This window comes from Hoplias malabaricus, chromosome X2 (assembly GCF_029633855.1).
Source record: "Hoplias malabaricus isolate fHopMal1 chromosome X2, fHopMal1.hap1, whole genome shotgun sequence".
NCBI lineage: Eukaryota > Metazoa > Chordata > Actinopteri > Characiformes > Erythrinidae > Hoplias > Hoplias malabaricus.
The window spans coordinates 8,489,723-8,506,497 of record NC_089819.1 but is presented as its reverse complement, the minus strand read 5'-3'; the positions used below and the strand labels follow the sequence as shown (position 1 = coordinate 8,506,497).

At 36.6% G+C, this 16,775-nt stretch overlaps 1 protein-coding gene across 6 annotated transcripts in view; it reads left to right on the top strand.

Moving 5' to 3' along the window:
* The window catches only part of LOC136677040 (protein shortage in chiasmata 1 ortholog-like), a 46,321-nt gene that overhangs the window by 753 nt on the left and 28,793 nt on the right, over positions 1–16,775 (top strand). For 4 of the 6 annotated variants that reach the window (XM_066654398.1, XM_066654400.1, XM_066654401.1 and 1 more), the window contains exons 1-17: positions 1,075–1,172; positions 1,358–1,452; positions 1,794–1,917; positions 2,413–2,503; positions 2,618–2,793; positions 2,955–3,105; positions 3,992–4,094; positions 4,585–4,726; positions 5,089–5,181; positions 5,318–5,447; positions 5,758–5,852; positions 6,866–7,108; positions 7,377–7,406; positions 8,616–9,200; positions 9,720–9,854; positions 10,307–10,471; positions 10,749–10,841. In XM_066654398.1, coding sequence (XP_066510495.1) covers positions 1,360–1,452; positions 1,794–1,917; positions 2,413–2,503; positions 2,618–2,793; positions 2,955–3,105; positions 3,992–4,094; positions 4,585–4,726; positions 5,089–5,181; positions 5,318–5,447; positions 5,758–5,852; positions 6,866–7,108; positions 7,377–7,406; positions 8,616–9,200; positions 9,720–9,854; positions 10,307–10,471; positions 10,749–10,841 — 2,449 coding nt within the window. In that variant the 5' untranslated portion in view covers positions 1,075–1,172; positions 1,358–1,359. Of the gene's footprint in view, positions 1–1,074; positions 1,173–1,357; positions 1,453–1,793; positions 1,918–2,412; positions 2,504–2,617; positions 2,794–2,954; positions 3,106–3,991; positions 4,095–4,584; positions 4,727–5,088; positions 5,182–5,317; positions 5,448–5,757; positions 5,853–6,865; positions 7,109–7,376; positions 7,407–8,615; positions 9,201–9,719; positions 9,855–10,306; positions 10,472–10,748; positions 10,842–16,775 lie in introns of those variants that run through there. The other 2 variants (XM_066654399.1, XM_066654397.1) reach the window with 2 other exon arrangements.

Sequence of the window (16,775 nt, the reverse complement as noted above, 5' to 3'; positions counted from 1 at the left end):
AAGCTATTTTGTAATACCTACCTTTTGGGTTCCATTGGCTATATTTCAGAGTTTACAAGTGATTTATTAAGGTGTTTAAATAAAAATCCAGTTATTTATACAATTGAATGTGTGAGTGCAATCAGTGAGTTATTACAAGACAGTCATAAAAACAATTGGCCATTGCAACACTATTTATTATTTTTAATATTGAACAATAATATTTTGTCCATATAGTCATGTAAAATGTAGGTAATATTGTTCTGTACCAGTGGAAATAAGTGGTAAAACAAAGAGCCATTTAGGAGCCGAAAGAGCCGGCTCTTCATAAAGAGCCGAGCCAAAAGAGCCGGCTCCCCAAAAAGAGCCAAAATTCCCATCACTAATCGCTAACGTTATCACTAAGTACTATCACTAGCTAAATATTTGACCACTTGTGAAGTGGGATTCAACACATCAGACGTACAGTTTCATCTTTTAAATGATCAGTTTTTGTGTTTAGTAGATGCCATTTTCAGGACATACTTTTTTACGTTTTTTTTTTTTAATTATTTTTACATACGTTTTTCTCTTCAAAAGTTCTTATTAAAATAAATAAATGTGAGGAACCTGACACATGTATTCGCGTCACGTTTGTGGACAGCTGTTCTACCATACTCATCTATATATAAGTTGAAATGGTTTGTCCAGTTTACTACATCATTTGAACAAAACAGCTGTTTTGTGTGAAAATGTTATAATGAATGGACCAGTAACAGTGGAGAACTGCTACTGGCCCATTCATGAAAAAATTACTTGGAATAAGATCTTGCGACATAAACGTCCATTGAAATGTAAGTTTTTTCGTTCTATCAAATTATCTACAGTTTTGAAGATACATGCTTTTCTTTGGACAGAGACAATATTCTGGTCTCATATTTAACAGACTATTTGTGAGTCTAAGATTAGGGCTTCTAGAAACAAGCAGGAAAAACAATTAGCTATCACTAGTTAATTCTGGCTACTCATACACCACGTTAAGAGGGTCAGAAATAAAGAAAAAATGTACTGAGACAAATTTTTGTCGTAATTTTTTTTTCTGTTTCTCTGTGTCAGATATCTTCCTTCCAGATAAAACAAAAGTACACAACCTTCTGAAAAAGTCTGAGTTAATAAAAAAATTTTCTGTGATGAAAAATGGTAACTTATTAATGGTAAATAGTTCATCCTTACATTGCTTAATTCAAATGATTTTTTGTTTCCATGTGAAGTATTTGTTTTTTGGTTTTAGAGATGAACTGTTTCACTGTTTGGTTTTAGAGATGAAGAGTAGATTGCCTGCTTAATTTCTCTTTCCTGTCTTCCCTCAGTTTGAGTGACAATTATTTTTTCTGTCTAGAGATGAGAAGCAAATCTATTTGTGTATTACAGTGTGGTCAGATGGCTGTGATGTTCTCAAACATCAAATATAGGGCTGTTGACTACAGCTATGAGGTAACATACTAAAAAGGTGTTGGCTCTGTTAAAGTCACTTAATTAACTTTTACAACTAACTTTCACAACTAAAAATGAGTAAAAATGAATATCAATTATTATGAAGATTTAAGTTGATTGTTTTGCACTCACTGAAAAAAACAGAGTGAATCCCCAACTTGGGGTTGACCATATTTTAAGTTGTTTTTTAGTAGAAAATGTGTGATACAACCCAAAATTTCTAGGTGTCACTGTAATACATTTCATTACATGAAGAATTATTGGAGAAAATAATTCATCTTTTGAGGTAATACAGTAATATTGTGATGCTGATATTATAAGACTTTAATATTTTCTATCAGGCATCGACCAGATGCAGACTCATGATGAATTTACTGATGCTGCCAGTTCCCATTCAGCTCAACAGGAATATATACCCTCACTCAGCTCATCCACAGAGTACATATAGAACTCCATGGACTCGAGGTCAGAAGAAAAGTTTAAGACATTGTATTATAGGCGTTGTCAAAACCAGCTTTATAGATCATTCTGCATTGCTGTGATACCTGTAACATAATTTAGGTCTGAATCATTTAGAGAAAGTAGGAAGTTAATTATTTTCTCTTAATTATAGCTAGATATATTTTCATTGACAAAACCCAATAGTTAAAATTGCACTTTATGATTTGAAATTCACACACTTTCAAACTTGGATGTTCATGTAAAAATTTAATATATTGTCATGCATTTGTGCTTAATATAGTTTGTGTGTAATGTGACATACAAGTAAATGTGTATATGTATACAAGAGAAACTGAGGAATAATAACAAAGCCCATGTGACTTGCCTAAGTTGTTCAGTCTTATTATCTGTGAATGATGCCTGCAGTTTTGTCAGCTTTAAAATAGGCTTGTGTAAACTCATTAAGGCTTAAGAAGTAAACAAACAGCTTTTGTTTTTATGCCAATTTTATTTTTACAGCAAATTTGAGGAACATGGCACGACTTCAGTCAACTGGGTCGGTATTGGATGATTTAAAGGTCAATCTGTGCTCACTGGACGTTTTGGAAAGGTAAGTAATATTCATAATTAATTAAAGAAACTTTTACTGCATACAATTATTATCTAAGTCTCTTTATGTTTTACTTTTTATTTTTTTTACTTTTTATATTTTGTGTTTGTGCAGGTTTGGTGTGTGTGTTTCAGATGTGGCTGAAGTGGTGCTCAGCTCAAATCCTTCATCTCAAAACAGTGTTGAATCAGAGAAAGACCTTTTGTGGCTGAAAGGGCAATCAGAAAATCCTGACTGGAGAGAGACCTTCAGTTTGGCGGATGTGAACTCTGCCTGTTTCAGTTTACAAGGTCAGAATTTTCACATCCAACATGGGTTTAAATCTCCTCCCTTTATGAAATTATTCTTATAGTTCTATAGGAAAACCTTTGGTGCATCATAAAAACCCATGTGAGTCAGTATATATATTAAATTTGTGTGACGTGTGATTTTTTTTGTTTTCTTGTCCCAGATCTCTTTCTTCCAGATGAAACAATAGTACATGATCCTCTGAAAAAGTTTATGAGTCAGCTGCCTCAGTTTCTGATGTTGGTGCAGCGGTTAAAATATCTCCCTGTGTCATTTCCTCTGCTTCATCACTCTGGAATCTTTATCTATGATAGGTACAGCACACCTGAGATACTTACTTGCCCTATGAATACACCTGTTCTAATGCAGAAGAAACCACAAATCCTTTAATCTATGAACTTAATCTGTAGTGCATAACTAAAAAAGATCTTACTGCACTGACAGTCTCTTACTACATATATTAAAACAGTTTATTTAATTTGGTTCATCTACAGCAAAAAATAGGTCAATGTTACCCACCTGTGTAGGAACTCCAAATGCCCAAATTAATGTGCTAATGCACTCAAAATAAATTTTCGTTTGTCCTCTTTAATGGCATGCTTTGTACTCAATTTCCACTGTTTACTAAGTGGTGATTCTCACCATGGTCTCTAGGTGGCAACCCAGTATACTTTCAGAGAGCAGTGGAATTAATTTTTTCCTTTGAATTCACTGTCGGGGTGGTACGGTGGCACAGCAGGTAGTGTCGCAGTCACATAGCTCCAGGGACCTGGAGGTTGTGGTTTCGATTCCCGTTCTGGGTGACTGTCTGTGAGGAGTTCGGTGTGTTCTCCCCATGTCCGAGTTCTCCAGGTGCTCTGGTTTCTCCCCATAAGTTGGTAGTCGGATTGGCGACCCAAAAGTGTCCGTAGGTGTGAGTGAATGTGTGTATGTTGCCCTGTGAGGGACTGGCGCCCCCTCCAGGGTGTGTTCCTGCCTTGCGCCCAGTGATTCCAGGTAGGCTCTGGACCCACCGTGACCATGAGCTGGATAAGCGGTTACAGATAATGAATGAATGAATAATTCACTGTTCTTCTTTATGTACCTAGTTTTATTTTTGTTACTTAATTTTATGTTGATGATTTTTCTCAGTTCTGTTTTGTTCCCTACTGTTTTTCCCTGAGTGATAGTTGGGCTTTACATGTTTGTCCTTTGTTTCAGGCATTGTGAGCCATATGACATTGTGCTAGATCAAATTTCCAGAGATTTTGATCTTGAATCAGCTGTTGAAGAGTTCAGAAAAGAGTCTGTTTTAACTGAAGAGGTAACATTCGCATAGGCACATTACTTTAAAAAACACAACTCACTATGCTACCCACAAAATAAGTTTGATGTATAATTGGTCAGAATCCATAGCCAGAAGTAGTAAGAGTGAGTGAATGTACACTGAAATGGAGATTTAAGCTTTGTAATAGTTGGAGAGGTGCAAGTACAAATAGTTGTAGATGAGGGGCTTCCAGTGGGTAGGTGCAGCAAACCTTAAAGAATAACTAACCATAGTGGACAGCATAACTTGGAGGAAAGACCTTAAATTTATTGTCCATTAAGAGCTGTGAATTGCTATAAATTGATGAGTTAAAAATGATTCCAGATCATGTAATATAATTTATTAGAACAAAACTTGAAAAATGTTTGGTTGTTAAAAATCATTTAAGTTATGGATTTCTCTGTAATGTTGTGTTCAGTAATTGCAACAAAGGACCATATATATATATATAAAGATTTTTAAACACATCTTAAACCTGTATTTTTAGGCCCTGATGCTACCTGTTGTAATTAAGACCAATGGAAATGAGAAGAGAGATTTAATGTCCATTAGAGCCCTGAATGAATATCTAAAACTACCCACAGAACAAATTGAGGACCAAAAATCTTCTTTAGACACTATTAGGAAAGGTAAGGTAGATTAGCAATTAAAACCAGTTTTGTATCTGTGAAATATATTTATCATGTAAATATGATGAATAATAAACGTATACAGCTGTACTTCATTTCAATGACATTTTAAAATGTGGCCTGTCACCCACCACGTCTGTTACATATAAAAGGATTAAAACAAGTGTACCAAACCAAATGAAAAAAACATTAAATTACTAACAGTGATGAGTAACAATGAGTAATTTAAACATATTTTTGCGAACATACAAGCTTTAAAAATTGCAAAGCAGGGCACTTTCCAGATCTAAATGTCTGATTATTATGATTTATTTTTTTATTTTTAGCTATAAAAATCTTATTTGAATGTGTATCTGTTGTAGTATCTCCTACAGATGACCTGGGTTTATTGCAGCATGAGATATTTCATGCTTCTCTATCTGATTCTGATATAAATAATATGACACCCTCACCAGGTATTTTACAAATTTCAATTTTATATCAGCAAAGATTTAACATAATTAATAAGCAATAATTAGTAATAGAATATGATATCACTAGTAATATTTATTATTAATATTTATATTTATTTATTTATATATTTTTTGTCAGTTCCATATAAGCCCTATGTTGAAATGGAGACAGAATTGATCCTGTCACCACCTCATAGGCCAATTCTGCCAAAACTTTTTCTCTCAACCATTCAGCTTTCACCTGAGGTTCTACCAACAGTCTGTGGAAAGTACGCATTTCACTCTTGTCTGTTTAGCTTTTAAAATGAGTAATCAAGCAATGTTGTCCAGTGATTCTTCTTTTTGTTATGGAACCATTGTACTGTCATTATACAGACACCTATTGGCATCTTATGTGAGTTACCTATTTATAGAATATATTAATTACTTGCATAAATATTGTTTGCCACCTTTTTACCTCTGTGTAAGACGATAAAGAAGCTAGGATTGTGGAAGGAAAGCCCATCTTAATAATATTTGCTGCTAGGCACTGTATTTAAATAACTCTGTCATCTCTAGATGTTACTTGTGATTCAATAGGGTTTTGCTCTCAGAATATAGTCATGAGGTTATAGAGAAAGATGTGTGGAGGGCAAAGAAACATCATCATTCTGTAGCTGCATTACTGCTGGCAGGTAACATTTATTTCAGTTGCATTTCTGCACACATTCTGTTTTCACTTCATGAGTTGTTTAGTTTTTGTGTTTACTTTAATGTAAAATGTTTGCCTTAAAGGTATGAAAAACAGCATTAGACAGTGGTAATAAGCCTGAAAATTCCATGTCTGATTGTTTTTCTCCACAAAATGTAATACAATTTTGAAAATTATGCAGAAATTATTCCGTTAATTTTAAAAGAACTTTATTTCTATGTCACTTTCCACAACTGGAATTGTCACAAAGCAGCTTTCCATAATTATTGGTTATAGCAAACGTATTTACGCTAAGCCACAGCAAAGTTGACACTAGAGCAAATCAACAAACAATAGATTACATTTTGTTGGATCACCTACCAGGGTGGCCGAGAAGATGATTTGTTCTTAGTAACTGACTAATTAATACAGTTGAAATGTGTATGTCCAAAGAGGTATCTGGCGAGCAGAATCAAGAGCACAGACATTAAATGCTTGCTGAGATGAGGGTTAACGTTAAATAAAAAGCAGCACCAATGAGATAAAAAAAAAAAAAATAACAAAAACATTGTCTGGAATTAATACTTTATTATTACTTTTATTATCTTGGTTGTATATTACTGCTGATGTGAGAAATGTGAAATCACCATTTAACATTTTATTGTACACAAGTACACAAAGTACTTGGGGCTAACTACACCATAATACCTATGGAAGCTCTGTTTCTGAAATGGGCTTCCATATGAAAGAGCAGAGACACACAGGCCAACATGCCAAGATGAGGCAGTGCTGTTGCACATAAAGTATCTTGTATGTAATTCTGTCATGTAGCTACAGATGTCACTAAACATTTATAAAGATTATTAAAGCACTAAAGGCTCCGGACCCACCGCGACCCTGAACTGGACAAGCAGTTAGACAATGAATGAATGAACACTCCATCTTGTGTGGCATGGTGGTGTAAGAGGTAGCATCTCTGCAGGATCTTGGGATTATTTCTTTGTTATGTTGTTGCAGAACCACATATATCCTGTCCTCCAGTTAGAAGTCAACATGTTCCAGAGTTGTTCTCATTGCTGAAGGCTGAGAGACAAACTCATATCATAGACAAACAGGGCCTGGACACATTCAGCATCCTGATACAAAACCTCAGCCACTGGAATTGTATAGAGCCCATGATCTTGGAGAAACTGCCAGTTCCTGATACAGCAGAAGATGCAGCTGAGAAATTCACACAGCTCTCTGCCCTTCAGATAGACAGTGAGTACTGACAGATATATAAATCACCACTGTCATTACTCCAAGGTAATGTATTGAAAAAGTGTTCTTCAGTTAATATCTCCTAACTAGTGACTTGAAAATGGTTGCTTTCCAATTTTTTTTTGTTAAATATGAAATATTAACATAACGTAAAAGGCAAATGACATTTTCAAAATGTGTCAAGAAAAATGGTAAATGATTAATTTATTTTCAAATTAAAGTAACAAAATGTTTGAAAATGTATATACTACTCTGTTTTATATTTTAGAATTGCTGAGAACATTTGAAGAAACTATTGGTAGGTTATTTTTCCTTTTAGTTGTGTGGGTATTTATTTGTTTTGTTTGTTCTCTCCTTATCCATTTGTAACTGTTGTTTACAATTTCAGAATTATAGATTGGCATCAGCACTGGTATAAGACATCAGCACTGGCTCATGTCCTTACTGTTGCATGCCTGGTCATGTCATGATTTATTTGTCTTTTAATATTGATCTTTAAAGATGAAATATCTGACATTTAAACATGAAAATAGCAACAAACAACGATTTTTGGACATAATGTTATAGTCTGCCTCAAGTAGAAAAAAAGAAGCCAAAATACCCACTGTGTTGTGCTTTTCTCAGACCGTTGTTTTTAATCTCAGGAAGGGTGCACATACATGTTAATCCTGCCCTGTGCAAAATGTGACCCTCCCTGCGTTTGTTTTGCCCTTCCCAAGATACAAGACAGTGATTTACCACAAAGCATTGTGTGTGCAAATGGCAAAATTTCATAAGAAAGCTACTGTCCAAATTACCTCCACTGAGGTAATATTAGCAAAAAACGCCTCACGTGGGAGAGAGAAAACATTAATCAACACTGCACTTGCTTTTCTGACATGAAGAACACTAAGTGCTGCTGAAAGCCTCTGAGATGGCTCTGAACTCAACTTGATGAGCTTTGCTGGCCAGCTGAGTGCCTCCTCTGATGTGTGGCATGATGACAGACTGAGAAAGCCTGCTTTTACTGGCACTTCTCTATCTTTCCTCATCAGGCTTTCCTTTTTCATTTAGTGTGTTTACACAGTGTTTTAGTTAAATGTGTCTTTCTTAATGTTAAAAACAGTGTAACAATAGCATTACTTTTAAAATTGAACAGAAAAAATAAGATGGCCTATGAGACCCTAAATGCAGCCTCAAGGCTAAAGTTACTTTCTGAGTCATATTTTCCATTCCACCTTAAAGGGTGGAAAGGGAATGGCTTGGCTAAATAATTGGTATTTGTTTTCATCTGAGATTCTGGTGCTGTTGTGTGATGTCCGGTGGCAAAATGTTGGTTGCTCTACCTTGATTATGTGATTGTGCACCAGTGTTACCTAGAACAGATGAATTTGCAAAGAAAATACATTAAGGTTTAGAAATTATTATGATCATAAATATGATGAATATGATTTGTAATTGGTGATGTTGATTGTTTTTATTTTTCTCTTTATTATTTTGTCTATATTCTGGGCAATTCTTTCCGCAGTAAGTGAGGTATCTATCCAGAGCACAACTACAGTGACTTCTTTGCCCATCTGTATGCAGGAAGGAAAAGATGTAAAGTTCAGTCTTCTGGAGAAAACCTTTCAAAAGCAAAATACCTTTTCTAAGAACAGAAAAACAGAAAAAGACTCAAAAGCTGTTAACAAATATCTATCAAAAGACATTCAAAGTGGGATGCCTTCATTTACTCGTAGTGGTACTCCAGAGTGTCTCTCTGACAGCAAGCCTGAACAAAGAGGAGATAACTTTCTAATTAAACCTATAACACTCTTAGCTACTCAGATATTTTCAGACACTCATGAAGGGACACTGTTCCAAATTTCAAACAGTTTAGGCCCTCCAGAAGGCGCAGAGGGTTGCCAGGTTATGCCTTCACAGCAAAAACCAGGTGACAGCTTCGTGTTCACAGCCTCTGTTCGTAAAGACAATGTGCCTAGACTTGCAGGATTAAGAAACAGCCAACAGATTAATTCTCTCTCTGAATCTCAAGAGGACATGGACCCTTTATCTTCATTTATGAGGTTAAGAACCCAACAGAGAAGTCCTGTTCTACAGAAGATGCAACAGGGTAAAAGATTGAATGTGTTGTTTGATCCAGTGTAGTACAATACATATAGCCCATCATATCTAATAGGACTTTGTACTTAGAATTTGTATACGTTTATTATCATAGTTTCTAAAGGTCTGAATGACAAAATTAGCCTGCAAAATTGCTTCCAGTTAGACTCTCACCCCATTTTCCTGTTTTCTTAAAAATGATGTTAGTTAGATTGTGCTTGACACAGCCTAATAAACCTACTTATACAAAATCATGCCAGAAGCTCACTATTTTAACTATAGTTTATCACCTATCATATCATAATCGTCATCATCATCAAAATACCCAGAGGCTTTCTAGACCATCGCATTTTATGACTATCATAAGTTATAATTTATAACCCAGTTTTCTTGCGTTTTAGTATAATTAATAACATTGGGAAGATGTTTTGAGGAAGTGTTCTGAACGCATCATGAACTAATTTTTCTAGCCTTTGTTTTGGTGTGCTGATGTACTGAGTGTACCAATAGACTGTTTTTTCATTGGCAGATTCTACACAAAAATCAATGGGAAAACACACAGAAGGTTTAAATATACAATCTTCAGAAAAGTTTAAGAGCAATGAGGCAAATCTTCATATTACAGAAAGAGCCTTCAGCAAAACCATATATATACAGGCAACAGGTAAAATATTGTGAAATTAAACCATGCATTATATAGGTTACAGTGCATTCATGCGTTTTGTCACTGTCCAAAAAACATGTATCTCCATTTTTGTGCACTTTTAGTTTAAATAATTTAAAAATAGCAGCTGTCCTTCACATTGGCTGTAAATTACATAATGAATGAACCAATAAAACTGCTCCAAGATTGCTTGGAATAAAAATGTTTTTACAATGACCTCCATTGAATAATAAAATGGCTTAATTCCTTCTATAAAATTACTATTTTGGAGATATGTGTTTTTCTTTGTGGTGTGCACTGTAGCACTTTGAGCGTTTCTGATGTGTATCTTGGCTGTTTTTAATGTGTTTAATGCTGAGTTCTGTATGAGTAGGTCTTTTGTCTCTCTCCTGTAGATCACTGATATGTGCTCTGATTATTTTTATTCTGCAACTTTGTTCACTCTCTTCTAGAGACAGAGAGGTTTGCATATTATGAGCTGCATGCTTTGGCTCTGCCATCCTTGAGCAGAGTGTGTGAGTTGGATGCAAATGCTCTGAGCTGTAAAGACTTCAAATTCTTAACATCTGAAGACGTTAGTTACTCCCTCAAACAGCAGGAGAAGCTGCTCATCCTTGGTCAGAGCCATGGAAACACTTGCACTATGTTTCCCATATGTTATAGTAGTCTAACAAGTGTTTATAAATAAACAGTGTTAATTGCAGCAGAAGGTTTAGCCTTTAAATGTCTAGATTGAAATTATATTTTTACTTATTTTCACTTAAAAATGTTTTACATGTTCACAAGTCATATTTTTTCAATTATATACATTTAGATCACTAGGCAGTTCACTTTTGTGCATATATATGATTGTTCTAGCCAGATAACTGTAATGCGTTTGTGTGTACATTTTAGGCAGAGAGAGCTTATATAATGAAATGGCTCTGCTTCAGATTCTGGTGACTGTGAAGGAACTGCTGCTAAAATGTAACCTCAACACAGCAATCGGTAAAAAGACTGACTTTTCAAAGTCCTTTTTACTTTATATACCACACTGGTGGTACCCACAATGGTTTTCTTAACAATAGATCAAAAAAGCTTCCATGTTTTTTAACTAGAGACTTGTAGCTTCAGTTCAAATATACAGATGCAACATACAGAGACATTATGGACAAATCCAATTTTGCCTGCATGATCTGGTTGTTAAGATTGAGGTATCTCAGTATGGGGAAATGCATCCTGTGTGACTAAGCATGAAATGACTTATGGCACACACAGCACCAGCCCCCTGTCTAAGCATACGCAGCAATTCTTGAAGCATGCTGTTCTTTAGTGAAGTGTGGTGAGATGAGATACATCCAGTGGTGGACATTAACAAAATAAATGTAATTTGTTACGGTACTTAAGTACTTTTTAAGTGTATCTGTACTGAAGTATGTCCATTTTGGGCAACTTTTTACTTTAACTTCACTACATTTTTAAGTCAAATATCTTACTTTTTACTTCACTATATTATGAAAATATGCTGTTCCTTTTGGTTTGTGTTTGAATAAGACCATAATGTGTGAACAAATCTCCCTGCTGAGCTCTCCGCACGGCACTGTTGCTAGGAGATGAACATAGTCGCAGTGCTAAAACTACTGAAAATTTTTCTCCGCCTGAAACCAATAATACCAAAGGCAGACTTTTTTTTATATATAAATTGTAGTGTGAATTTGTGACTGTAACTAATCACTTTCAGTTCTTAGAACCATTATGAATTAAAAAATTGTATTTGTTTCATCAGTAACTACTGTTCATTCATATACACGGTTTATGGATGTGTAGATGTTACAAATGACTCAGCAAGGGTGAAAGTCAGTTGGAGATTTATTAAATACAACACATGAAGCAAAACCAAAAAATCAGTACAGAGAAATAAACAAGTTCAAAAGACAAAATAAGTATGGCAAAAAGTCAGAAATGCAGAAATAATTGCAGCAAAATCTCAGAATAGCAGAAATAGCTCAAGGTACTCTCTGCAAGGAACACTATTATTTATATAAATATAAATATAAAAATATTAACTTAATATTTTTACTTAAAATTTACAGCTTTAAAATCATTGTGATGCTTTACATACCTGTAATAGGGAAAACTTTTGGAGTAGGGTAGGAAACCTCCCCCTCCCTACCAAATAGGGGGAGCAAAAACAAAACCACCCCCCGTATCTTAACTAGTTTTCCTATATGAGTATAAAAAACTATTCTGATGCAGAGAACACACTAAAGGCCAATTTATGCTTTATGCTTGTGTTGACTCAATGCATAACCTGCACAGGTGTCCTGTGCCATTGTGAAAATGTATACTTGTGCATTGGTGTCGGTGTTGCTCTGCAGTTATACCGCCAAAACACTAGGGCCGAATTTCAACCCCATGTAGTGGCATTGTGATATTAGTTTTATGAATCTTTAACATGCACTATTAGGGAGTGTAGTGTAGAGGAGTTAATATTTCATCACTTGAGCAACTTGAACCAATTAATGACAATCTTGAAAGATTTGGGAACCAAGAGTGACACTAAACTCTTGTTACAAAAATTGTCATGGTACTTTTACTTTTGATTCTACTTTACATTTGAAGGTAAATACTTTTGTATTTTATTCAAGTGGAGATCTAAATCAAATATAAGGTTTGTGTACTTTGTCCACCACTGGATGCATCACATATATACTTAACTGACCTTATTGCTTGCTTTGCAAATTGGTCTACGTACGATGTGGTGCAAGAAAAGATAGAATAAGGAGAATGAGTGGTTCCAAATTTACAGCGCTGTCAAGAGAAGCCTGGATACAAAAGAAAAGTGAATATGAGATAAAGTAGTCAAGGGGGAAACATCTCAGTCCCAATCCATCCTAGCATTAGGTTATACTGTTTCAGGAACTGTCACACCTGATGAGAAGTGCCTACACTTGGAGCTATATGAGCCGGGGAAGGCTCCTCTTTATTCAGGCAACAAAATCTAATTCATGTGTGCAGTGATGACCAGCTAGTGACCAGCTAGCTTGGGGGCATCCATTGCCTAATAATTTGAGTTGGCATGGGAATGGAAGGTTGCTGGTGCAATCCTCACAACCAACAGGAACATCCATAGCTGAAGTGTCCTTGATTAAAGCACTTAGCCCTTAAAATGCTCCCTGGGCGCCAAGGGAGACTGCCTACTGCCCTTAATCACAGATGTGTGTGTGTGTTTCATTTGGTCACATTTCACTGTACTCTTGTACAAAGACCCTACACAATTTCACTTATTTCCATCACCCAAACCCCTGAAGAAGTAATTGTTCCTCTATTAGAACCATCCCTATATCTGAACACATGTATGCTGTATCATTAACCTTAGGCATGAAAGCCAGGTTAGGTAAGTGTAGGTATTTTTGCTGGACTGGCCTAGAAGAGGCGCTTACTGACTGAGTGACTCCTAATGTTGAAATGTGAATGCATGAGTAGGAACTGTTAATTCAGCCGTATTTCACAGCCAGAGCTTAAGGTGGTGCCACTACACTGTCTGTTGTTAGTTCAGCCATATTTCATTCGTCGACTAAATTTGGAACTGTTCGGCGGTAACCAGAGCTCCTAATTTCCCTGGACAAGTACTCTTTTTGGGATCTAAAAAAATGTATGTTTAAGGGGTCAGAGAGTGCAGAGCTGAATTGGGACACACTCGTGCCGCTTCAACACTGTAGGTCCTCCATCCACCGCAGTGCAGCTCAGTGTTTTACTTTGTTGAGGTAATATTTATCATAGTCTCTTTTTTATGACTGGAGAATATTTCTTTTGCTTTCTACGGAGCCTCTAAAATCTCATGGTGGATAAATATTATTTAGAGACTTAATGGACAGGAGAGATCAAACAAGTGTCCTAACGCATAGCCTGTGTCATGTCTGTCTGAAAAATATTGTTAAACTGAGGGAAGAATTATTAAGTTGAGGGAACGGATTACTAAATTGAAGGAACAGATTACTAAATTGAAGGAACAGATTACTAAACTGAGGGAATTAAATCTCTAAATAATATTTTTCCACCATGAGACTTTAGGGGCTCCATAGTTTTCTACTATATATTTAAAAAAAACGTCATCTTGTCGATTCCTATAACGGCACAAATACAGGGGTACATCTCACCGTTACTGACTTTCTGATGAGTAAATTACATCTGCACAGTTTTTTGTTTATCTTTGCACAAAAACGGGCAAAATCTCCGGATTATAAAAGCCAGAACACCAGAATGAGGTGTTATTCAAAATAAACGAGACTGTGAATTTGTTAGAGCACAGTTTTATCAGTCAGACCCTTATAGAAATGTAAGTCAGTAATAAATATCTAGTTCCCAGTGATGCCCCGTTCCTTTATAAAGTGTAGATTTCTTGGTTAATAAAATGTTAAGGTGCTTGGTTTTAGAAATGTTCAAAACGTAAATGTTATCTTGTTGCTGTCTGGTAAAAACGTTGCTTAGTTTGTTATTATTGTAAACAAAGACATAGATATGAAACACCAAAACGTCTGTAGACCTAACAATGACAAGGGTATGTATTTTGGGATTTCCTATTTTTGAAATGCCATAAACACTTATGTGACAATGGATATATGGCTAATGGTGGTCCGGCTAAACTAGGCTTGCCTATTTTCTCTTTGCTCTTGTTTAACCCCAGTGATATGCTAAAATTGCAACCAAATACACCTTAATGGTGGAGAACGCTCTGCCTTGATCTAACAGATCCTATAAAAAGAAAAACAGATCTGTCATTGAGCAAAAGGCTGGTAGGAGACTCAGGTGGTAGTGCATAGAGTAGTTTTTTTTGCGAGGGGTGAGCATGTGAGTGTATACTCCCAGAGGCACATAGCCATCTGTCACTGAGAAGAAGAAGGAAGTGCATATTTTTTGTGTGGATGCAATGTCTAATCTCTGTGAAGTGTACTGCCCCTGGAGAGGAAAACCAACCTGACATTCATGTGGCCTGGCACAAGAGTTCCATGCAGCAAGCTAAAACACTATCTGCTCCAAAGAGAATTTGGCATGCAAGCTTGTGAATTTAAATGGAGCAAATTTTCATCTCTAGCCTATGTGCAGGCTCCCACAGCCTGTGTTTGTGATGCTTCTAAATGCAGGAGGATGAATGAACTGCAGAGTGTATCCTATTATAAATGGAAAGGACCCAGGGCTAAACTGCCATGCGTGACAGGCTTCAGAAAGAGCTAGGACGGGTCTTGGTCGTACCTAGCAGAAGGGGCGTGTTGCCCTCTGCAGGGCCAATCGGGAATGACATGTTTATTGGCTGCTTTTTGGATGGCTGAAATCAGTTTTGCATTCTTGGCGAGTAGAATTGGCCTTGGTGTACATATTAAGCTATTGTGTGTGCTTTGGACAGAACTTTTGCTGAGTACAGATAATGTGTTTGGTGCACTTATTGGGTTGCTTCCCCCCTCTTGAACCATGCCTTGAAAAGAACTGATGGGGGGTAACTCTCTCTATGGCAAGGCATGAATTGTATGATAGGACATATGGCATTGCCATGACACAACATGTTCTCATTTATTTCATTGGAGGATGCTCTGGTGTAATGGAGCCAAATCAGGGGCATGGAAGTGCTGTTGGCTGCGACAACGGTGTGTTCCCATCTCTTCCCAAGGAAGAAGTGTTGGGTGGTCTGTGGCTGAGAGACAGCATACATGTAGGAAGGGCTAGCTCTCTGTATATGTGGTGGAGAATCTGTTTGAGGAGCAGCTGTGGTAGAGGGTGTTGTGTCCAAGAATTAGTTTGCCATGGGATGGCAGGCTTCTTGGAGGAAGGCAGAGGCTTCAGTGTGAGTATGTTGGGTGTGGAGCTGATTTCTTAGAGAGGCATAGATAGAAGGCCTTACCCTTCTGCCTGTGAGTGTTGCACTTCTGCCTCATGTCTGTTATAGCAGGACCAAACAGCCCCAAATTGATGACTGGAGCATCAAGAATGCCCAGTTTCTTTCACAAATCAGAGAGCCCCCTCACTCACCACTAAAACCAAGCTCATAGCACATTGACTTCATGATAGTGCTATGAAAGGTGCAGAGCATGGTGTCAGACACCCTAGAGGTTTTCTCCCACATATTTTCAAGCTTGACGTATTTAGTGTCCATCTGAGCCCCCAGCTCTTCTAGTAGCAGCACCAGGTAGGCATGGAGAGTGACAAAATGTTGATAGGTCTAGCCGTCAGTGGAGGAGCTTCTAAATCTTCTGAAAAATGTAAGCTTGGAATCACGGCATCTTATCTCAGAGGGAGAGTTTGGATGATAGAGCTAGGGGTGGGCGATATGGCAAAAATACATTATCACAATTTTTTTTTCAGGATCACGATCTTGATTTTATCACAATTATTTTTCATGCTGGTTTTTAATCTCTTAACATTTTCCATTTTCCACCTGAAAGTACATAATCAAATATTGAGGTAGTGAATAAACCAGAGGCAATTTTATGATGTAATAATACTGAAAAGCCTTCAGAATTTTTAAAGATATTGAAATTAATCTTCAGTGGTCAAAATATGTTCAAAACAACAAAACATTTTAGGCACTTTTCTAAATTGAACTTGGAGTCTTCTTTGAAATCTTTTTTTGGAATCTTCAAAAATCTTGCTCGTCCCCTTTAAGGCCAGACGCGTTGGAAGGAAGGAGCTTTCCCTGATTGGCTGTAGAGTGAGGTCGCCTCCTTTACTCCCCTCTAAATGGTCTCAGTAGGGAAAGGGCAGACCTAGGGATCTACGCTTTGAAAACGTATTTATTATTTTGATTGCTGTTGCCATATAAAACTGTCTGCATCATCTCTCGCGATGCGTGTCTGCTGAAGCATGGTTGCTTCCCAGCCTCCTTGGTTGAGCATCACCCCTGATTGGCCTACAGACTTGATTCACGTTTGGGTAAATCTGAGAGCCCAA